Raw genomic sequence first — 23721 nt, 5'->3', positions numbered from 1 at the left:
AAGTCCCCCACTGGAGATCAAGCCCACAACCCAGGCATGTGCCCTTGACCAGAATCGAACCTGGGACCTTTCTGTTCACAGGCCGATGCTCTATCCACTGAGCCAAACCAGCTAGGGCCCTATACCTTTTTTCACTTCTCTTATCTATGCTGCTGACTTCTGCTCCCTTTCCTCTAAGATTCTTCCCCAAACTTCGTGGGCAACTTCTCTCCTGTACCATAGGAGAATATGGTGGAGCCGCTTGTATCTCCCAACCACCCACTCTTGCCAGAGGCTCTGTACCTCTCAGTGCCCACACGTATCAGTGGGGCAGAGACAGTGGATATTTTGTTGGCACCACCAATATACAAATCTATGACTAAAAGTCCTCTTGCTAAATGATCTCAGACATTGTCTGGTTAGACACTGTTGTTTTGATTATCAATTGTATTGATACCTAAAATTTCCTGGGTTTAGTTAGAAGTAACTTATGTTTCTTATCATTCTAAAAGCTACAGTTATATATTATTTTATTTTGTGCCAGGATGGATAGGCTTATTATATTATTCAATCCTCATAACAGTATGAAGTAGACATTACAATACTAATTTGTCTAAGATTCAAAGAGGTCCTGTGATTTGCCTAAAGTCACACAGTTAATAACTGGTAGAAGAAGACTTTGGAGCAGGTCCACTGAATTTTAAAGACCAAGCTCCTTCCTGCTCTGTAAACTGCCTCCCCATATCACCTAGCACTGTGCTGAGTACAGGACAATATTAATCAAAACTAACTTTTGTCTTTTATTATACAGTTTTTAAAAAATCTTATCCTGTACACAATTTCACTTAATGCTCAGTAACCCTGAGAGATAGGTATTAGAGTTACTCTTAAATTTCAATACAAAATCTGAAAACAAAAGAAGAGAAAATGACTTCTGAATCACTTCGATACAAAAGAAAGCCGGAAAAAGAAAATAAAGTCAGGATCTAATACAAGACGTCTTGGCATTTCATTCTCTGTGCCCCACTTTGTCTCACTAAGTGTTTGATATAGAACATGTGGGCTGGGGCTGAAGGGGTAAGGACAATGTCTTTTTCTTTTTGCTTCTAAAAGCCTGTACTCTGATGGTCACGAAAATGTTTGTTCATTCATGAGCACCTGGGATGTGCCAGGCTCAATATACAATGAAAAAAGGCTGAAAGTTCCTGAACTCAGTTTACATTGTAGTGTGGAGAAGACAAACAGATAAATTACAAGGATATGTCCTACAGGACGCTGTGGTAGGAAATAAGGGGGAGGTAAATTTACAGAAAGACCAGAAAAAGCATTTCTGAGAAGCTAGCATTAATTGAATGAATGCATGAATAGCAACCCGAGTTTTTGTTGGCTATTAGATTTTTTTATGGTTCTGACGGCGAATACCCTTTGGACCTTATGTTGCTGATGCCCAAATGCCAACTGCAGAGGCGAGTCATAACGAAGACTCCTTCCCATTATTTTCTTCTTCTGACCTTGCCTTAGCTGTCAGGGTCACACACACCCCATTGCCACGCCCATGCTTCTGCTTCCGGGCGCTTCCGGCCTGCGCAGGCGCAGGAGAAACTGCCGTTCCTAGTGGTGGGCGCGGATCCTACTACAAAACGCATGCGCCCCAGACCCGTAGGCCCCGCCCAGGCCCCTGCGCGGGCGCGCGAGCGCCAGCCGTTTCTCGGGGCGGGGCGGTGGGCGGGGCCTGGGGGAGAGGCGCGCGCCGCTGTGTGTGCGTGCGCGCGCGCCGCGGGCGGGCCAGTGATCCGGGACCGGCTTGGTCGCTAGGTGGCTCGGTCTGTCCGTCCGTCCGCGGGTGCCATCATGGCGGACGCGGCCAGTCAGGTGCTCCTGGGCTCCGGTCTCACCATCTTGTCCCAGCCGCTCATGTACGTGAAGGTGCTCATCCAGGTATGAGTCGTCGCCATTCCCTTCCCCGCCCGGCTCCCTCTTCGGTTGCCGCTGCCCGCGGCGCCGGAGGGCCGGCTCCAGCCTTCCCGGGCCTTCAGCCGCCCGAGATGCTCCTCTGCGGCCCCGTCCTTCCCGGCAGGGACAGCTTCCACCGCCCGCCGTCCATCTGCCACTGTGGGCCTTCGGGGGCTCGGCTTCTCTGCCAGGAGGCGAGGCCCGCCCCGTCCCCGTCGCCAACTGCCGCCCTACTCTGCACGGCGGCTCCTCTGAACTTTGTATTTTCTCTCCTGAGGTTGATCTCGGCCGCTCGTCGCCGAGGGCTTCCCCCACCCACCCCTCGCCTCTCCGAAATCGGTATTCCCTCCTTCCCCTGCCCGGACGGGAGACACGCAGATCTGTTAAAATCTGAAATGAGAGCTAACATTTCATGAGCATTATTTTTCTTCTTTGACTGCTCTTACTGCCGCTCCTCTGTTCCGAGATTTTAGCCCCAGATAAACACAGGAGCCCTTTCAGCGGGGACCGCGAAGGGGGCCCGGAACTGCGGAGGGTCCCGAGCGCCCTCGACGGCAGCCGCCCATGTGGCACCTGACGCCGAAATCACATGTCTGCGCTGGAAATCAGTTCAGCGGAAACAGTGTCAGCGCGTTGAAACATATATGTTAGTTTCCAGTGCCCTGTAAAATAATTCTTTTTTAAAAAATATTTTATTGACTTTTTAGAGAGAGGAAGGGAGAGGGACAGAGAGTCAGAAACATCGATGAGAGAGAAACATGGACCAGCTGCCCCCTGCCACTGGGGATGTGCCCGCAACCAAGGTACATGCCCTTGACCGGAACCGAACCCGGGACCCTTCAGTCCGCAGGCCGCTGCTCAGGGCAATTCTTAAAGGTATTTGTATTCACAGGCAAGTAGGCCAGGTTTCAGCCTATGATAAAGTTAGTGTTACCAGTTGCCTTTTTAGCTTCCCTGCGGTGGGAGGGAACTCACAGAGCTTACCTTTGTTGAGAGTTGACATACTTACATCACGCCTTGTGCCAAGGCATGGACGCCTTTAGAAGTCGTCCTTTCTGCCCAGCCGGCCGGCCTCAGTGACCCCCGGTGACCCCGGAGGTCACGGTTGGGTGGGGCGTGCAGGAGGCAGGGGATCTGTGATTCTTTTCTCTCTCAATCTCTGCCTTCCTCTCCGAAATCAATAAAAAAAATCTTAAAAAATCAAGAAGTCTACCTTTCTGTCAAAAATATGCAAGACACGCCCTAGCTGGTTTGGCTCAGTGGAGAGAGCATCTGCCTGCGGGCTGAAGGGTCCCGGTTCGATTCTGGTCCAGGGCAAGTGTTTGGGTTGCAGGCTCCATCCCCAGCCCTGGTTGGGGTGAGTACGGAGGCAACGATTGATGTGTCTGTCTCACATCTATGTTTCTCTCTCTCTGTCTCCCCTTCCCTTCCACTCTCTAAAAATCAATGGGAAAATAGCCTCCGGTGAGGATTAACAGCAACAAAAAATATATGCAAGACACTGGGGAGGAAGGACCACCTTTCTTCTTCTTGAGTTGATGCTGACCCAAATGGTGTGTTGCTGAGTTGACCCGTGTGGATTCGGATTCTATATGTAAAACGCTATTGTAAAATAAGTTATTTGATCCAAGAACAAAGACTTGGATGGGAATGTATACTATGTCATCTAAACCGGAGTTGACAGGTTTGTGGCCAGAGAGTATCTCCGATGACAGCATTTTACAGTAAATCGGTATGAGTCCATTGCCCAGTACTTTTCCGGAACGTAGGATTTTCTAGTGACATTCAAAGCTTTTGCCTCAAAAACTTGAATATCCTTAATCCTAATTACACAAAATCTACCTGTTGCCAAGTGTCTCAGGGGTTATGGTAAAATTCCCAAATACATAGTTTTGTTTTTCTGTTTGTTTGTTTGTTAAAAGCCAGAGTTTATTTCTATTTAAAACAATGTGTACAGGGGTCCAAAGGCCCAAAGATATTTGGGTTTAATAGAAGTTATAGTCTAGTGCAGCTGTGGGCAAACTACAGCCCGCGGGCCGGATCCAGCCCGTTTGAAATGAATAAAACTAAAAAAAAAAAGACGGTACCCTTTTATGTAATGATGTTTACTTTGAATTTATATTAGTTCACACAAACACTCCATCCATGCTTTTGTTCCGGCCCTCCAGTCCAGTTTAAGAACCCATTGTGGCCCTCGAGTCAAAAAGTTTGCCTACCCCTGGTCTAGTGCCTGCTGCCCATGCATCCATTTCACAATCAATATTTCTGCGCCCCTGAGTGTTTCCAAGGTTTGATAATTCTAAGGCGAATGGTGAATCTTCTGAGTTTTGGCCAGCTTCATAGAAAATGAACATTACAACAATCACAGCAAAAACAACTCCAGAAACAGCCATTATCATTGCAAGAGAAAAAGGTATATCACTGGATAAGAAAGCGATCACAGAAATTCCCAGTAGGAGAATGCTTAATCCAATATTTAAAAATGAGATATATTTGTAAAAATCCTGGGGAAACCATCCCTGCCATATTCTCAGCAACCAGCTCCCCTGGTCGGAAGCTTGAGAAAACGGGATCATGATGAGTCTTATCTGGTATTAAATGCAGTTCTTGGACAATGGAAACCAGCAAACACCCTTCAAGATGAAATCCAAATACATAGTTTTTAAAATAGTGGCATAGTTACACTTTCAGGGAGCTCCGTCAGGAGTTATTTAACTGAGCAGGTTAAGAATCACCGCAGTAGAGCCCAAACTGTGTCCTACAGCGTTTTCATTCTCTCAAACTCTAAAAAGAATATACTGTAGAAATAAGATGATAATCATTAACTCTAAAGTGGCCTTCATTTGGTTGTTCATGACAGTCTGCTGTTTAACGTGGCCATAGCTTGTAATTATTCCCCACGTGAATTATCCAGCTGTATCTGCATTTGCTTTTTGAGTGTTTTGTTTTGCTAACCAAATACAAAGTTGATAGCTTAGTCTTCTCATTTTGTCCAAATATATGAAATGTGTTAGTTTTCTTCAGAAAATATTTTTGCTTTCCTAGCACAAAAGTTCCCTTTTTCTACTTTCAGTTTGATATTAGTGTATCTCAGCTAAATGGCTTGCCTTATAGAATTTGAACCAAAAGAAAACTTGGAGTTAACTGAAACGAGTCTTATCAATCGACAAAACAAAAAACTGTCAAGGATGATGCTTCATCATCGCCTTGGAAAACATACACTGCATTTTAACTTGTGTTAAATATTAACCCTAATTTTGTTCTTAATTCAAGACCTTTCAACCAAGGCATTCAAGGGAATATTGCTTAGTAGTGATGATGTATTCTCTTGTTTGCAAAGGTGGGATATGAACCTCTTCCTCCAACAATTGGACGAAATATTTTTGGGCGGCAAGTATGTCAGCTTCCTGGTCTCTTTTGTTACGGTAAGTGTCTTTGATTTATTTGGAATTGGATGACATTGAGGATCATGACAGGCAGGAGTTACTGAAAAAAATTGTTAGAAACCATGTTTCCTTGAAATTTCTGTGTAACCCTTTCCTTCAACTAGAATTTAAATTTCTGACTTGTGTTCTTAGCTCAGCACATTGCGAGCATCGATGGGAAGCGTGGGTTGTTCACAGGATTAACTCCAAGGCTGTGTTCAGGAGTTCTCGGGACTGTGGTCCATGGCAAAGTTTTACAGGTAAGAAGAAAATCAGATAATCTTCCTACAGCTTTAGATTATCGTTTATGCAGTTTGTCCTACTTATCGATTCCAAATATATATTTATATGCGGTGGCTTTTCTTCTTCTTTAAAAATATTTGCATGAAATACCCATTATTAATTCTATCTTGGGAAGCAAAGGGAATTTGTGTGAAATGAAATAATTGATCTTTATTACACAACCTTCTTCCTCTGAACCTGTTGTTCTTTTCCTCACCTGAGGATATTGTTCCATTCATTTTTAGAGAGAGTGGAAGGGACGGGGAGAGACAGAGAGAGAGAAACATTGATGTGAGAGAGACATCGATTGGTTGCCTCCCGCATGCACCCCAACCAGGGCTGAGGGTCAAGTCTGCATTCTGCCCTTGACCAGAATTGAACCTATTGTTGGAGCAAAAATTAAATACACTTATTTGATCTCCTGTATAGCTGATTTTATTTCTTTGAAAAAGTAAAGCTGATTGAAACATAACTCATTCTGAAGTTATTCTCTTATTTCTAGAGTAATCCCTAGTAAAATGCTTTCTGTTACAATTTAGGTTTTTTAACAAGATCAACATAAAGGTCAGGATAATACTTATTTGTGGGGGGAGAGAGAGGAAGAGGGACCTTGCATTGGTTCTGGGGTAATTAATGCAAATGATTTTTCTTGACCTGGACCGTGGCTATATGGATATTGCCTTTTAATTACTTATTACATTATACATTTGTATTTTGTGCACTGTTTCTTTATCTGTGTTACATTTGCATAAATTTGAAAATTTGTTTTAAACCCTCACTAAAATATACAACAGCTGCAGGGTAGTGGTTACTTTTGGGAAAGGGGAAGAGGTAAGGGTGGAATTTAGCTACATCTGTGGCATTTTATTACTTTATTTTATTTTTAAATGTATTTTATTGATTTTTTACAGAGAGGAAGGGAGAGGGATAGAGAGTTAGATACATCGATGAGAGAGAAACATCGACCAGCTGCCTCCTGCACACTCCCTACTGGGGATGTGCCCGCAACCAAGGTACATGCCCTTGACCGGAATCGAACCTGGGACCCTTCAGTCCGCAGGCTCACGCTCTATCCACTGAGCCCAACCGGTTAGGGCTGTGGCATTTTATTTTAAGAAGGCAAGAGATCTTAAGCAAAAGGGGCAAAATGTTAACCTCTATTTAACATTTATTGGTGGTGGATATAAAGGTGAATTTTTTTCTGTATGTTTGAGATGTTTCATAATGTTTTTGAAAACATCAAAGTTATATTTATTTCTTTTTTAGCGATCCTTTGTTTTACCACCTTCTTTTAACTTCAAATGCTAAAGCATATAATTTTAATTGTACTGGTTTCTCAGTTGCACCATTACAATGTAGGTCAAACAGCATTGCCCTTTGCTCTATTTATAAAGGTTGTTATGAATACAAATTTTATATCATTTAAAACAGTCTATGAGAAGGTTATTCAGCATTAGTATAATTGAGAATGCAAAATTAATGGTTTTTTTCCTAGTGAATTATTCTGTCTCCTACTGGTACCAAGAGTGTGTTATACTCTGTGTTATAACTCAAAATATATAGTAGTGTATGCTAACCAAATCTGTATAATACTTTCAACCTATAATGTATCAGATGTGCTAAATTCCAAATATTTACTAATGGCTTATTTAAATAGTACTCAGTATAATCCTCCTTGTAATTTTTTAGGCTTTAACATTGCCCCAATTCTAATGTTTTCTCATCTGATCAGCAAATCATGATTTTGTTAAATAGTTGCATTATCTAATTGCCTTAGATTTTAAGTGCTTTTCGACCTTGATTTGAATTAGAGAGTTTTTTCAGTCAGTTTCTCACATGGAAACTATTTCAACCTCCAGTTATTTTAATATTATTTATGTTATTCTTTTTTTAAAATATATATATTTTTTTATTAATTTCAGGGCTGAAGAGGGGGGACAGAGAGAGAGAGAGAGAGAAACATCAGTGATGAGAGAAAATCATTGATCAGCTGCCTCCTGCATGCCCCACACTGGGGATTGAGCCCACAACCTGGGCATGTACCCTGACTGGGAATTGAACTGTGACCTCCTCATAGGTCGATGCTCAACCACTGAGCCATGCCAGCTGAGCTCTTAATGTTACTCCTGTTGTCGTGCCTATGGACTGAATTTAGAAGCCCAGTTCCGGGTAGTCTATGGGTCAGAATGATGGAGTATTAATGATTTTTTGGTGCATTGATTACTGTTTCTTTTCTAGTCACACCGTACTCTGGGCTCAGGGAAAGTGTTGCTGTTACCTAAATGAGATTCATATACACAAAGGCAATTGTCATGTAGTCAAAGAGGTTTAGGTATAGACTGAGAGCAAAGTGAAATTACTGCTTGAAACCAAGTTCCAGAAAGTAGGACAAACTTGAGGTATCCAAATATCCATTGGAATATGTGTTTCACGTGCAGTTAAATTAAAATAACGGGATTGGTACTACATTTAGTATCAAAAAGAGGTTATGCAGTCAAGAAGACAGACCAGTTCAGGGTTGATGCAACTGTTAAACTTTATAAGAAAGAGTTCTACTTATCTGAACAAGGGTTAAACTAAAATCTGTTTGGAATAATGTAGAAGTGACAGAAAATTTTATTAATGGAATAAAAAGCAAAGTCTAGAAATGAGTGAGAATTGTTTTAAACATGCCCGAAACTATTACAATTAATTCTAGTCAGAGACCTCTAATTTGACCAAAAAACACTATTTTGTTTAATCTTGATCTTTGTTCTTTTGCCTCTGATCTTTAAAAACATAATTCTTTTTACAAGATAAAGTGTTGTCTATTTTTTAATCTGGTGTGACTAGGAGCTTAATTGTCTGAGTCTTTCAATTTCACCTAGCCCATCTTTTATTTCTGAAATATCCCACAAATACTATTTCCTCTTTCAATATAACTGAGCTCCATCAGTATTCATGTTCTCTTCCCTGGTAGAAAAAAAGTCTCTCTTTGCTTGTTTTGGAAAGAGATACAAAAGACAATGTGAAGCGATTTCAGCTATTCAGACTTAGCACCAGCTCTCTGTTCTTTTGTACAGTGAAGAAAAGAGTCTTGCCCTAATTTGGTATTGGTCCTGCTTTTCTCTGTGAAAGACAGGAGGTTTTTTCCATGGCCTTAGTCCTAGGCTATGTTTTTAACAAATTTGTTTTCTGTTAAATATATGTTTAGTAAATGATCTTAGATTTTTGTTTTTGTTTTCCTTTTTCTCCTTTTAGATGTGTTTTCTTGAGCATTTGCTTGTCCCTTCAGCTGACCCAGTATGTTAAACTTAGCAACAAGATTGTCTTAGAGCTACTTACTTATAATTGACTAGTTAAAGTTAGAAGTTAATGGGAGATTTGCAGCAAAAAAAAAAAAGGTTTTATTTTCTACCAATAGAGTTTTCATTTTATGTCCTCCCTCAGTGACACTGTGACAGCCCTTCTCATCCTTTCTTTTCTCTTCCTTTGCAGCATTACCAGGAGAGTGACAAGGTTGAGGTATGTTGGAGCTGATTTGTATGCTTGGGCCCATTTCCCTTGCAAGTTATTCTTCTTTGGTCCTCTTTAGGAGAAGGGGCAAGCAGGCAGTCTCCCTTTCATCTCAGTGAATGTTGGCATAGAGGGTGACCTCCTATTTAACAGTTCTATTTAAAACCATCGAGCTATGTCTTTTATTTGATTTCCAGGAGTTAGGACCAGGAAATGTACCAAAAGAAGTTCCATGTTCCTTCGACCAAGTTATCAAGGAGGTAAGAGATGAGTTATGGCCTATGCTATTTCCCTAAATAAGGGGATGTGCAGTGTGGTGGTTGTAGGATCAGGATCATCAGGCCTGTCTGTGCAGTGTCTATTCCAAATGGAATTAAACCTTCAATGTAATTTGGTGTGTGTGTGTGTGTGTGTATAAAATATTTAAAAAGAGAAGAAAAGCATTGCATGCTGTTATGAATATGTACATTTCAAGGAAACTTAATTTGCCACTCATTTCATCTTTAAAATTGAAGAGGTTTCTACTAAAAGAGTAGAGTTACAATTCTCTAGTACAGAGATGTTAAAATAGTGGCCAGGCCCTTTGTGTGTTTGATACTATATATCCAGAAATGCTTTTGCAACATTATTCTGACTTTGGAAGATTCCTCATGACTCATTTCCCACTCTTATACTCTGCCATTGGAGTCTGTTTCATTCCTGACTTAATATTTATGGCTTTCATAACTACTCTTATTTCTTAGTCTTTACATTGTCTAATTGTCTTTAGTAAGATCACAATTTTCTAGTAAGTGCTGCCATCTAAAATATATATTCCAAAACAAACCTTACTGTAGGTCTAGATGTCAGATGAATCAACTTGGTTTTCCTTGCAGTGAATTGCCTTAAAAGTAGAGATAAATGTATTAATAGGCATTTGGTCTTTTCTTAACTTTAGTTACCCATCCCGTCTCATAGGATCTTTTCAGAATTACCTCTGGAATAGGAGTGAGGAATGTCTTAACTTAGTGACTGAAGATGTTTACATGCAAAAATGAATAACTGACCTGATCTGTTTATAACTGCCTCCAAGTATTATAATTTAGCTTTCTTTACTACCTTTATATGGAGTCCTGTAAAAAGAAAGATAAACTAGGATAAATATAGCAGCTCTAAGATACTGCAGGGTTATAGGGTTGTGGTAAAAAAACAAAGTTTTGTTCTCCCAGAGATGTTGGTACATTTGTCTAGCATAGTTATCAGTCTCTGAAATCACTCACAATGAGAGAGCCACTTAATAATCTGAATACAGGCCTCATAGTTTTATTCTGGCTCAGTGACTCCCGGTGACTCTCCCTGTTTGTTTAATTTTTATTTATTTATTTATTTTTATTTTATTGATTTCAGAGAGGAAGGAAGTGGGAGAGAGAGAAAGAAACATCAATGAAGAGAGAGAATCATCAATCGGCTGCCTCCTGCACATCCCACACTGGGGATTGAGCCCACAACCCAGGATGTGCCCTGACCACTAATCAAACCGTGACCTCCTGTTTCATAGGTTGACAATCCACCACTAAGCTACAATGGCCAGGCCCTCCCTGTTTTTTTACTTTTGTTTTTCTTGTCTGAAAAATTGAGAAGATAATAAATCTTTGCCAAGAAACTTTAAGCAGTAACTAAACATTGAAATCCATGAATGAAAGATATGATACAGTGATGGTGTGTTATATTGTAATTATTTAAACTACTTATTCTTCCTGACTTCAGGGCAAGGGTGCTGGTCGCTCACTTTCTTATTCTACAATATCCACCCACATTACTTCTCACAGGAATTTGAGTGTCATTTATTTAGATTTCAGAAGTGTGTGTTGATTGTTTCTAGACAACACGAGAGATGATGGCTCGTTCTGCTGCTACCCTCATCACACATCCCTTCCATGGTATGTTAGCAATTGATAACTGAAATCTGATTTATTGTCTTCTATAACATGATCTCTCCTGACTGCTTAGATGGTTGACATGGGATTTCAGTAAAGTGCCTTGCCTGCATGTTTTTGTATGCTTCATGTTTTGGCTTTTATCTAATCCAGAAAGCAAAGTGGCTTTAGGTGGGAAAACCTTTTTTTTTTTTTCAGGGCTATCAAAATTTATCTCAGTATAGTTTAAAAAAAATTTTTTTCTCTGTGTTCTGTAGTGATCACTCTGAGATCCATGGTACAATTCATTGGCAGAGAATCCAAGTACTGGTAAGTGTCTTTGTTTTCAAGTATTCAAGGAGATATGTTGAAACCAATGTATTAGAATAATAGTGCTTTACATTGTTATGTTGCCTGTTTATAGAACAGTTCATATACCTTATATCATTTGATCTGCATAAAAACCAGAAAATAGTAGAAAATGGCCCAGGCAGGTTTAGGAGCCTACCTGGGACCTCATAAGTTACAGAGCCACTGAAGCCAAAACTCACAATGGCTCCATGTGACAATATCCTTAGGTAGTAATACCTTCAGTTCTGGGCCCAGAATCAACCGCCTTTGCAGAGGGAGAGTGATAAAAGTGGTGGGGTGGGGAGGGGAGATTTGACCGTGTCAGAAATGATAATTGGATATTTAAAAAATAGCTTGAAAAAAATCTTAATGTATTTTACCTTTCTTTCCTCTGTACCTAGTGGACTTTGTGACTCCATAGTAACCATCTATCGGGAAGAGGGCATGATAGGATTTTTTGCGTGAGTAAATCGCTGATTTGTGTGTGTGATTTTTGTAAGTGTAAATAAGGAAAATTAATGTTTGAAAAAAGGGAAATCATCTAACGTGTATCCTGAGAGAATATGTTTTTGCAAGGGTATATCAATTCCCTTGAATTTACTTTGAAAGAACTTAAAATTACTACCCTCTTCTTTTTTAATTAATAGTAAAAACTACATTATTAAGTAAATGGTTCTTTTTAATTTTCAGAGTGTTTCTACATAATTGATTTTATTCATGTGTCATAAGTACTCTGGGAAATGGGCAGAACAGCCATATTATTCTCATTTTAGATATATATTTTAAAATGGATGCTCTGGGAAGTTCATTTGATGCTGGTCATATAGCTGATCTGATAGATGTGACAGTCTGGTCTTCAGTCTGTAGACTAATGTTTGTCCCACTATTCCATGCTCCCCCACAAAGATCACTGAGACTCTCAAAACATGGGTTTTTTATGTCTCTTACTTGTACCTGTGTTTGGATCATTTTCATTTTGTAATTTTTTTCATCTTTTGCCCTGCCAACTTTGAATATAAAGTATAGTTTAGCAAAAAAGGTATTTAAGTCTCTTCTCCAGAGTAGTTGTTAATAGTAAGGTGAGCCATTGGCCATAGGTTAAAGGGTATGGCTGGCCTGCATTTTAAAAATAGGAATGAAAGTCATTAGAGATTAGCTTCATGTACAGTTGTATCAACTAGAATAAGGACTAGGTTCTGTTATTCGATGTCTTTTCCATTCTCTAGAATGTTTTGAAATCTCTAATTCATTGGGAAGTGTTTGGATTATCTTTTTATTGATCACACTTCTTAATTCTTATTTGTATTGTTTCTCCATGTAGGGGTCTTATTCCTCGCCTCCTAGGTGACATCATTTCTTTGTGGCTCTGTAACTCACTGGCCTACCTCGTCAATACCTATGCACTGGACAGTGGGGTAGGTTGTGACCTGGATGAGATGTGCTAGTGCTGACTTTATTGTATTCGAGCGGCAGCTAGGTTAGCTTTAAAAAGTAAGATGGCAGTTTATTATGTGCCAGACTCATCATTATGTAGCTAAACATCAGTCAAGTTTTCAAAGGCTCACGGAATGACCCATGCTATTTACCATAGAGAAATGTACCTAAAAAGTCCTCGGTGTAGCAGAGTAAGCCCAAGAGATTTATCCCTGTCTCTGCTGCAAGGAGATCACTTCTTTATTGATAGCTAATTGTAGAGGCCACCATGAAGCAGGACTGTTTTGTAGTTATTCAATGTGTTTTATCTAATCTGAAATGTTAAGGTAACTCCTGTATTGGGCTTTCTAGAAACCTCAGTCTGGAAGGTTTGGGGAGTCGGCCTTCCCTAGAAGTAATGTTTCCTCCACTTCAGCAGTTGTGGGCCTCTTTGTACACAAGCAGTCCCTCGCATGGTGGAAAATAGAACAGACCCAGGGATAGGACTAAATCCATGCTGTAAGCTTCTTGAATACAGAGCCTGGTCTCCAAAGCATCTGGAACACAGCTGGGTGCACATAGAGGTATATGGTAAAAGGAATTTCTGGAGATTTTATTTCTAGGACATGGGGAAAGGTTAACAATCTCATTTTCTTTTGAAATCCTCAGGCTGTTACATTGGTTCCTAAGCCATTTTATAAATTCATCTACTGTGAATATGTCTACTGATTTTGAATCAAATTCATCATTTTGACCACTATCTTTTTATGTTCATAATCAGTATTTTATGTTTTCATGCTCAAAATTAATTTTTAAGCTGTCACTGATAATTTAGAGATAGAATATATGGGTATGGTTGGGGACAAGTAGCTGTTAATATCAACTTCATCTCATTATTCATTCTAATAAAGGCTTCCTTACTCTTTTAGGTTTCTACCATGAATGAAATGAAGAGTTATTCCCAAGCTGTCACAGGAGTGAGTTGCTGTTTTTTTTAAATCCTTTTAACCTCCTAGGAATTTTGTGTGTGTTTTTTTTTTAATTTGGCCTGTATTATCACTGCTTTGAAGCAACCAGATGTTTCCCAGGAAAGTCAGATTGTTAATGTTTGGCAGAGCTAAGAATAGCCCAGAGTTCCTACATAACAGTACCAGTGATAATGAGCCCACATGGTTTCGTGTTGAGCTTTCAGGAGAGGGATGTGGGCATTCTCATCACCGCTTTCCCTGATTCTCAGGGCTGCTTCTCCCTGCATCCCGTTGATCTTACTGTGGAGAAGGCACCCACTTTAGTCATATGGAGCCTTCCAGTAGTTGACTTCTGAAGTCATTTTCATTGTTTTTGGAAGGCTACTCATGTTTTTTTTCTTTTTTTTTTTTAAAAAAATATTTTTATTGATTTCAGAGAGGAAGGGAGAGGGCCAGATAGAAACATGAATGATGAGAGAGAATCATTGATTGGTTGCCTCCTGCATGCCCCACATTTGGGATTGAGCCCACAACTTGAGCATGTGCCCTGACTGGGAATCAGACTGTTAACCTCCTGGTTCATATGTCAGTGCTCAACACCTGAACACACTAGCCAAGCGTTTTTTCTTAGTTTCTTCAGGGGTGTTTTGAAATTGTATTTAGTAATATTTGCTTTTTCTCTTAAATACTGTAGTTCAGTTTTATTTGAATGAGGACTCAATCACAAAATAAGGAATTCTTCTGGCCTTTATTAATATGTTAGCTATAGTGGTATATTAAGAGAAGGACGTATCTCAAGCTGAAAATTTGACATTTAGTCTTTTCTGGAATACTGAAAAAGCAAAGCCAGTATTGGAGTATTTGACCACAGAGGCGCTAGGAATTTAAGGGAGAAGAAAGAAGAGAAGAAAGGAGACTGATGACCTAATAACTTAGCTATTGTTTTACTGTTTTACAGTTTTTTGCCAGTATGTTGACCTATCCCTTTGTGCTTGTCTCTAATCTCATGGCTGTCAACAACTGCGGGTAAGTGCTTTGCATTTCTTCTCCTGGTAATTGGCTGCTGTGTGCTTGACAGGCAGAGTGGTCCTGGTGGAAATGTCAGGGAGAAAAGTACAGTTGATGCTATTACTATATTTCCAATTTTTTTTCTCTGTAAGTCCCATGTATCAGCAGTGGCATTAACCTATAAGAATAAAAGGGCAGTATGCTAATTAGACCAGACGTCTTCTGGATGTCCTTCCTGACAAAGCTGGGGCCAGAGAGAAGCCAGGCTTACATATCAGCCCGGGCCGGCAGGTGGTCCGAGGGAAGCCAGCCTGGGCCCCTGATACCTGCAGGCGGCCCCAGGGAAGCCAGTCCAGGTTCCGGGTGCCTGCTGAAGGGAAGCCGATGCCGGCAGCCACGGGAAGGAAGGCCTACTCTTGCACAAATTTTATGCATCAGGCCTCTAGTTTATATTATAAGTGGCCACCTCATATTCTTTTTTTGGAATAGAGAAAGCATAGATAATGTTTCTCAAGTCCTTAAATATAATATGCACTTGCCATTATAGGTCCTATTCCGAAAAGGACTGGATAATTACCAAATTATTCTATTTTTACATCTTTCCATTATTTTACATCTTTATCCTCTTTTCCTTGAAAGTTACAACAGGTATATCAGGGATTGAATGACAACCTGTACCTGTTTTTCCTAGGAGAAAGTGAGTTTTAAAGAAAGAAAAATGGGGAATTTGGTCCATGGAAAGTTTCTTAACCTTTTAGTGTATTGGTCAGGAAGGATAGGTGTGATGTGGTGCTGGACACCATTGAGTTCAAGCTTCTAGATGCCAGGTGACCATACCAAGTTGAAACAGGTTTTGCCTCTTGATTCGATTCAGGAGAACTCTGTTCTAATACAGTACCTGATACAATATACCATTGGACGTGTATGTCATTGTTTTCCAACAAGATAGCAACTGGAAAGCTGTATGGAGTTTTGAGCACAGTTGTCATCTATAATAATCTTCTATAATAATAAAAGCATAATATGCAAATCAACCAAACAGCCAAAGGGCAGAACAACCGTCTGGACAACCACACTATGACATGCACTGGTGCCAGGACAGCCAAGGCGGGTGCGATGCGATTGGTCAGGGGGCCCCGCCATCGCTCCATGATCGCCCCGCAAAGAGAGACCCAGGCCACCCTCTGCAGGGCAGTTGATCAGGGGGCTCCGTGATCACCCCAAAGAGGGAGGCCCAGGCTACCCGGCCCGTAGCGCTGCAGCGGGTGGGCAGGGCCTCCCTCTGCCTGGGGTGGGGGGAGTGATCGATCCGGGAGGGAAGCCCAGTCCTGGGTGCTGGCAGCCAGGAGAAGGAAGGCCTACCATCGCACGAATTTTGTGCATCAGGCCTCTAGTATTTCATATCATGTTACATTCTGTTTGCTTTGTAGAGTAGCTGCCATATTTTAGCCCAGAGCATACTTGAAGGACGAGTTCACTGTGTTTATTCCTTATAATTTTTGGAGAGGAAGTGATTATACGTGAGTAAGAGCATGTAGTCACCACTGTTACATCCATTGTCATATTTAGGTGCCTTTTTTTTCCCTCACATATAAGTTTAGTTTATTAATCTTTTCATGAAAAATCTGCACAATCACCACAGATAAAGTCCTGCAGAACCTTTACTCCTTCTTTTAGCCAACTCCAACATTGGCCTTTGCAGTCCCCTTGACTTTCTTCATTCTGTTCTTGCGTTCCTTTCTGTTTTCTTGAGGTCGTCGTCTTCTCATTTAGGCCATGTTTTGCAAGTCTATATATGGGTTCATTTTTCTCTGCGTAATCCAAGGAATCATAAATCATGCCAAAGCCAGTGGTCTTACGAGCACCAAAGTAGGTTCTGAATCCAAACACAAAGATGACATCAGGTGTGGTCTTACACATTTTGGCTAGTTTTTCCCAAATTTCTGTCTTGGGTACTGTTGCCTTTCCAGGGTGAAGGACATTAATGACCATTTGCTTCTGCTGAAGTATTCTGTTGGTCATTAGCTTCCTGATCCATATAGTTCCTGTGTCATTCATGATGAAGGTTGATCTTCAGGCAGCCAGGGAGGAAAAAAGAGCCACTGTTCCCTCAATAGGTGCTTTTAAACACCACTTAGTTTTTAAATCCCATTTTCCTACTCTTTAGTTATATAATTGATGTGTTTTAGAATTTCGTATCTCCACAAATTAAAAACCTAGATGTTTTAGAAAATACATAACTGAAGTTTATTCGTTGATTTCAAAACATAAATATAAGGGAAATTTATTAGAACTAAAATTGCCTCTCAGAGAAACTTCTAGGCAGAAGAATGTTTTGACAAATTTACTGGACTCTTGAGAGAATGTTTTGTGAATATTAACTTGAATGGCTCATCTTTATTTCTATTTCAGGCTTGCTGGTGGGTGCCCTCCTTACTCCCCAATATATACTTCTTGGATAGACTGCTGGAGCATGCTACAAAAAGAGGTACTTCTCTCATTCTCTCTTCCTCTCTTGCCCCTATTCTTCCCCCCTTCACACACCTCCTCCTCCATATATTTTACTTTATTTTGTTCTTGTTTGTTTTCTTAAATAATGTTTCTGGGATCCCAGGTTAATTCTTGTAGCTTACCTTTTAGCTACCAATTACTGTGCCCTTGACAGTGTTCCATATGTCATCTGGCATAGTAGTAAAATATGCTGCTTAGAAATCAGCACGGGTAATGAAGAAGCAGGAATCCCTAGATGTGATCCAGATGCCTTTTGAGTTACCACATTCAAATTACAAATGGGCTCCGAGTAAACGCTTATCCTGGTTGTGAAAATGATAGCCTTGATTTCAGATTTTTTTCCCCACTCACCTTTTTGTAACTTCTCAGAATCTCCTTATGTATTCAAGTTTTTTCTCACAGTGTGGTAGGAGTAAACGGAGAAATGAGAAGTTGTTTATGTCATTATTTGTTCACAATGATGTTGATAGACCTGATCTCTTACTGCTAGAGGCTTAGTCCCAGTTTTGTCCTAGTCAATTAGTTATGTCTCCTAAATATGTTAGTGAATCATTTTTGTTTTGACTCCAATTTATTGTTTGTTATTGCTGTGAGATATATCATCTGCAACCAAAAATTCCTGATCACTCTAGGCAAAGTTTTATTAGGAACCAAAGTAATGGATGGCTGTGTGCTAAATTTAACACAGGACCACTTAAAATTGCCATCTGTTTAAAGCTGTTTTTGAGTGGAAAGCACTTTTTTTTTTCAATCCTTACCCAAAAATGTTTTTTTTTTACTAAGTTTAGAGAAAGGAGTGGAGAGAGAGAAACACTGATGTGTGAAAGAAACATCAATTGGTTGCCTCACATAGGTGCCCCCAGTGGGAATCAAACCTGAAGCCTTTCAGTGCACAGGATAATGGTCCAACCCACTTAGCCATACCAGCCAGGGCAAGTGGGTAGCACTTTTTATAGGATTGTAGAAGAAAATACATGAAGAAACTCTTTGTTTCATTATATTATAGCACTAGTGATACATATGAGAAAGGCCTTTGTTCATAAAGCTCAGTACCACTGCAGTTGTTTATGCTTAGTGTGCATACACAACAAGCCCCTCCTGAATCCAGGCTAGAATTCTTTTATTTATTTATTTTTTATTTTTAAATATGTATTTTTATTGATTTCAGAGAGGAAAGGAGAGGGAGAGAGAGAGAGGTAGAAACATCAATGATGAGAGAGAATCATTGATCGGCTGCCTCCTGCTCACCCCGCACTGGGGATCGAGCCCGCAACCCCAGGCATGTGCCCTTTACCAGAATCAAACCTGAGACCCTTCAGTCCTCAGGCCAGTGCTCTATCCACTGCGCCAAACCAGCTAGGGCCTTTTTTTTTCTTTATGTTTTTATTATAATTTTATTTTTAAATATATATATGTATATATTTTTTACCACCTTTAAATATATTTTTATTAATTTCAGAGAGAAGTAGGGAGAGAGGGAGAGAGATAGAAACATCAATGATGAGAGAGTATCATAGATCTGCTGCCTCCTGCATGCCCTCTACTGGGGAAGGAACCCACAGTGCAGGCATGTGTCCTGACCAGGAATTGAATGTGTGACCTCTTGGTGCATCGGATGATGCTCAACTAAGTGAGCCACACTGGCTGGGCAAAATAACCATTTTCTATCATCCTACTTTACATATGGGAAAAACTGGGATTTTGAACAGTTAAATAACACCAATTATGTAACTCAAGGTTACACAACCTATATTTGGGAGAGTGGGATCTATGTGTAGGCTATCTAACTTCACAGTCTACTCAGTTAAACTCACACATTACTGTTTTAATTATAAGATTGTATAACCACTTCCTAGAGACCTGACCATTCTATTAAAAAATAAATAAAAGCACCTGGCCAGTGTGACTCAGTGGTTGAGTGCTGACCTCTGAACCAGGAGGTCACAGTTCGATTCCCTGTCAGGGCACATGCCCAGTTTACAGGCTAGATCCCTGTACAGGAGGCAGCTGATCAATAATTCTCTCTCATCATCGATGTTTTTATCTCTCTCTCTCTCTCCCTTCCTCTCTATCTAAAAATCAATAAAGACATGTATTTTTAAAAATAAATAAAAGCTAGCACTTACTGACTGTTAGGACTGTTCTCAGCACTCTATATATAGTGATTCATTTCATAGCCCAGCCAGCAAGTGTCAGAGCCAGAGTCCAAACTGGGAATTTTGTCTAAATAAGTAAGAAATTTTTTGCCTTATCCATGTGGCAAAATTGGAGTTAGTTCCACAAAAGCTTAGCATGAGTCAGAAAGTACAAATTGTTACTCTTAATGATCATTGGTTTTGTCCTAGCTGCTTAGTTACATCTCCTAGAAACATGTCTAGAAGCATCTCTACTGATTTGGACTGGTTGATCTCATCTTTACACTAGATTTTATTTGTATTTATTTGTTTTCCAGGGAAATATGAGCCGAGGAAATAGCTTGTTTTTCCGGAAGGTCCCCTTTGGGAAGACTTATTGTTGTGACCTGAGAATGTTAATTTGAAGATGTGGGACAGGGACAGTGACATTTCTATAGTCCCAGATGCACAGAATTATGGGAGAGAATGTTGATTTCTATACAGTGTGGCACGCTTTTTTAATAATCATTTAATCTTGGGAAAATGGAGGTATTTGGTGTCTGCCTTTTTTTTGTTCTTTTTCCCAGCACAGCATAATTTACCACTAATATTCCCCCTTTAGTTATTCTGAAATTGTACATTTTTGCTCCAGACTCTTTATCTTACTTAAACAGGGAAAAAAAGTTGCATTTTCCTAACTACTGTCATGTGATTTGGTCTTAATTCAAGGCTTTGTAAAATGAAGAGTACAGTCCCAAGAAGAAAGATAAATACTGTAAAATTTCAGAATAGTAAGGCAAACTGTATGGGAGGTCATGAATGACCTTTCTTTAGTACACCCTAAAAACTCAGCAGTATCCTCCAGAATTTGCCTCCCATTATATGCTTCTAAGCACTTTTTATTAATCCTGTCTCTCATACTTCATAAAAGGGACAATCCATTGCTAAATCACCCTACAAAATCTCTACATGAAGCATCCACACCTTCAGTCTGTTATTGCAAAGTAATAAATTGTTGTCAACAGAAGAAAAAAAAAAGACAATTATAGAGAATAAGCAAGATTTGGAAAAGAAGCATACTGGCTTTTTCCCCAAAAAAGAAATTCTTGTTATTTAAAATATAAAAAGCAAATGCTGCAGCAGTAGCTCCTTCTCTAAAAGCTAAGTGTTTTCCAGTCCCTAAATGACATCATTACATAGTTCTAATTGTATATACTCTTGTTCTTCAGTTTTTGTTTTGTTTCCTTTTTGTTGCAGAAGGTGAGTAGTTTGTTTTTCATTCCTTATGACACCCTTGGAAAGTGTACTTGTAACTGCATATCAGGTGATGCAGTCCACAGGGTTCTTAGGATATTGACCACCTCGCATGTCATACCCTCAGTTAGGCATGTTAACAGCATTTATAGAAGGGGAAAAAATCATTTTAGGAGGCAATGAATTTCAATTCAAGCATAAAGCATCTATTTACTCAGGACTTTTAAAAGCAGGTTAAAATGCTCCAAGATGAGAAAGCGTGTTGTTTTACTTATTTAAGTAACCCACTAGGATGTTGCCAAATGAGTAAGCACTTAATTTGCTGCTTCTCAGATTTCTCTGTGAAAGCAGCAGCCCCCAGGATATCCGACTGAGCATGCAGGTCTCTCCTTCCCCAGGGTTTAGGAATCAGCCTGAAGCTCATGAGTAGCTTACCTTGAAATGTCTTTGATGTCTCTTACTTTGTCTTAAAAAGTAATGTAAATTTTATATTCTATTCAATATTATATGCATTTGTTTTAATATAAAAATGTTTTGCATTACCCATCTTTTTCCCCAAAAAAATCTTCAAGTAAAGATGATCTAGGAAAATGTGCCATGTTTATTATCCTGTGGCTTCTGTGCTCATACACACCTGCCTCTTCCTAGTTGAGTCTGACTGTAAGGACCATTCTACCACCAGAGGGCGCCAAGACTCTGGTTTTGCCTGTGCAAGTTGGGCTGCTAAAATATTTCACCAAGGCCTGGAATTGTTCAAAGTACTAGTCTAGGCAATCTGATTACATCCAAGCAATAGGTCCAGTAAGGGTGCTATTCCTATGTTCCTCATTAAGTTTAAAGGCTATCCATAGAATAAAAAGTCTGAACTTTATTCAGGGGCTATTAAATTCAAAGGTACTCTTAAGATACATATGTAAAAATAATGAACTGACTCATTATATATGTAATATAGAGTTATATGAGAGTTATCTAGTAAACCGCACCCGTGACACTGGGCAGGTGCTTTGCTTTGGCAGTGCTGAGCAAAAGTGCCAGGAAATATCCCCCTCTAGGGAGTGTGATGGTCATTGAAGCCTTGATTAAATAAAGAAAAGAATGAGGGGTTTCCTGGAACTTTTGGGGTGGTTGTAAAAGCAACCTTACAATGAAATAAACTTTAAACATAACCCTACATTCCAGCTTCTTACTGTTACCTGAACATACGTTGGCTTTGTTGTGATCTACTTTAGAACTGTCTTCCTTTCCCTCTCCCATTGACATTTGTCCTCTATAGTAAGAATCAGCTCTTGTGTGATCTCCTTGTGAAGTCTCTCACTCATAATCCTAGTTTGAAGGTACTTGCCTTCAAACTCCCCTCCCCCAAGTCCCGTAATTACAGTATAAACTGAACTGACAAAATGGAAACTACATCCAAAACCAAGTGTAAGGCTTACCCAGCAGGGCATTACTTCTCTCTGATTTGAAATTCTGTGAAAATAATTACATTTAGCCCTTTTAGACAGGCCTCCTAAAACACTGGACTTTATAGAAAAACTAGCTGATCAAGGAGCAGCAGTATATGCAGTTGGTCAGTCTGAGGTGAGGGAGCAGGAAGAGAGAGCTTTGGGAAGTAATAACTGCCAAGCCTGTTGCATAAGTTTTCTCATAATCTTTGGTGGAAATAAAGAAAATGAGATTCAGATTAAATTATTCATTCAAAACTGCAGAGTAGGTTTCAAAGCTGCATTCAAACCCAAGTTTCAAATTGTAAGGTCTATTTACTGCTTCATGGAGGCTGAGGAAAAAAATCAGCCAAATGAACCAAATGGTAAGTAAGTCATCCATCTGAAGAAAAAGGCCCAGCTCTTAGTGAAAGCAGTGAACTGAAGAACAGGCCTCCCCTAGGACAGAGAGCAGAATGGTCTTAAATCAGGAAATACATAGTTCTTGCCTCAGCAGAATGATAAACAGGTGAAGTAACTGAAAATAGATACAATTGCCATGGCCCACCTAGACTGTTATGATGGTTTATACAGCTGGAAAGCAAAGTTCTTGTATATTTAGGATTTACTCTTTAGGAGTAGTATCAGTCCTTATTTGGATTTCTACCGCTTTTGGAGGATAACATTTCTTCAGAGTGATCTATGTGTCAGCTCTGATGGATTTTTCTAGAACATCCTTGTATATTGGGGGGCTTTATTCAGGCTGCCTTTCTAAATGCCATAGTAATTTAATCTTGGAGTTTTTTGTTTTTTAAATATAGACAAAGATGAGCGTTTATCTCCTTTGCAGAGATTTTTCGGGTACCTAAGAATGTCACATGTGACATCTCATTACCCCCACCCCCATTGGCCCCACATCCTATTGTCTCTTCAGACTTGAGGTAATCTTGCACTCTGATTTTTGTCTTAAGGGGAAATTTGCAAATGAAAGGTTCTTCTGCCACCAACCAATGCCTTCTTTTCAGAATATTTTTGAAGGTGACTGATTAAATTTCTAAAGCAACTGAGTGTTTTCCTTCCAACAAACTTTGTCCCTAAGAATCAGCTTCCTCATCTGTCTGCCTGCCTAAAGAGATGTCTTGGGGAGGCCCCCACACACTGTACTAGTCTTCCGTGATTCATGGCCACAAGCTGAAATCTTGGAAAGCCCATTTTGCCTTGCTCTTATAGTGCATTCTTCTGCAATCCAGGCCCAAATCTCCAGTGTGGGACCAATTAGGCAAATTTTAAAACCACAGTTGTTGGCCCAACTTACTATGGCCCTGAAAAAGAGTATTTTCAAATAGATTCAGGTCACTGTCACCCTCCAAAATATGGTTGGAGAACAGGGCTTTAGAGAGTGTCAAGGAGAACAGGTTGAGAAAAAGAAACGTGACCTGGAGGTGCTAATCAAGACTCACCAGCCCTGACCGGTTTGGCTCAGTGGATAGAGCGTCGGCCTGTGGACTCAGAGGTCCCAGGTTCGATTCTGGTCAAGGGCATGTACCTTGGTTGCAGGCACATCCCCATTGGGGGGTGTGCAGGAGGCAGCTGATCGATGTTTCTCTCTCATCGATGTTTCTAACTCTCTATCTCTCTCCCTTCCTCTCTGT

General features: G+C 40.1%; 1 protein-coding gene and 1 pseudogene across 3 annotated transcripts; one reads left to right on the top strand and one right to left on the bottom strand.

Moving 5' to 3' along the window:
- The first annotated feature begins 1706 nt into the window (after positions 1-1706).
- On the top strand, positions 1707-21243 carry MTCH2 (mitochondrial carrier 2). Of its 2 annotated transcripts, none has more exons than XM_081098852.1 (13): positions 1707-1917; positions 5273-5357; positions 5511-5617; positions 9117-9143; positions 9332-9394; positions 10996-11053; positions 11308-11359; positions 11782-11841; positions 12702-12795; positions 13723-13770; positions 14720-14787; positions 17182-17257; positions 19733-21243. In XM_081098852.1, exons 1-13 carry the CDS (start codon positions 1831-1833, stop codon positions 19817-19819), a joined length of 912 nt encoding a protein of 303 aa, XP_080954978.1. In that variant the 5' UTR covers positions 1707-1830; the 3' UTR covers positions 19820-21243. The 2 variants fall into 2 exon arrangements, with proteins under 2 accessions (XP_080954978.1, XP_080954979.1); XM_081098853.1 differs by having other exon boundaries at positions 1761-1895.
- Positions 16443-16827, bottom strand: LOC308524666 (small ribosomal subunit protein eS24-like; annotated as a pseudogene). The gene has a single exon. The product of its transcript is annotated as a small ribosomal subunit protein eS24-like (transcript).
- Positions 21244-23721: the final 2478 nt, after the last annotated feature.

Source organism: Myotis nattereri (genome assembly GCF_964212035.1).
Source record: "Myotis nattereri genome assembly, chromosome: 9".
Lineage (NCBI taxonomy): Eukaryota > Metazoa > Chordata > Mammalia > Chiroptera > Vespertilionidae > Myotis > Myotis nattereri.
The sequence above is the reverse complement of the archived record's forward strand: the minus strand, read 5'-3'. Positions and strand labels throughout refer to the sequence as shown.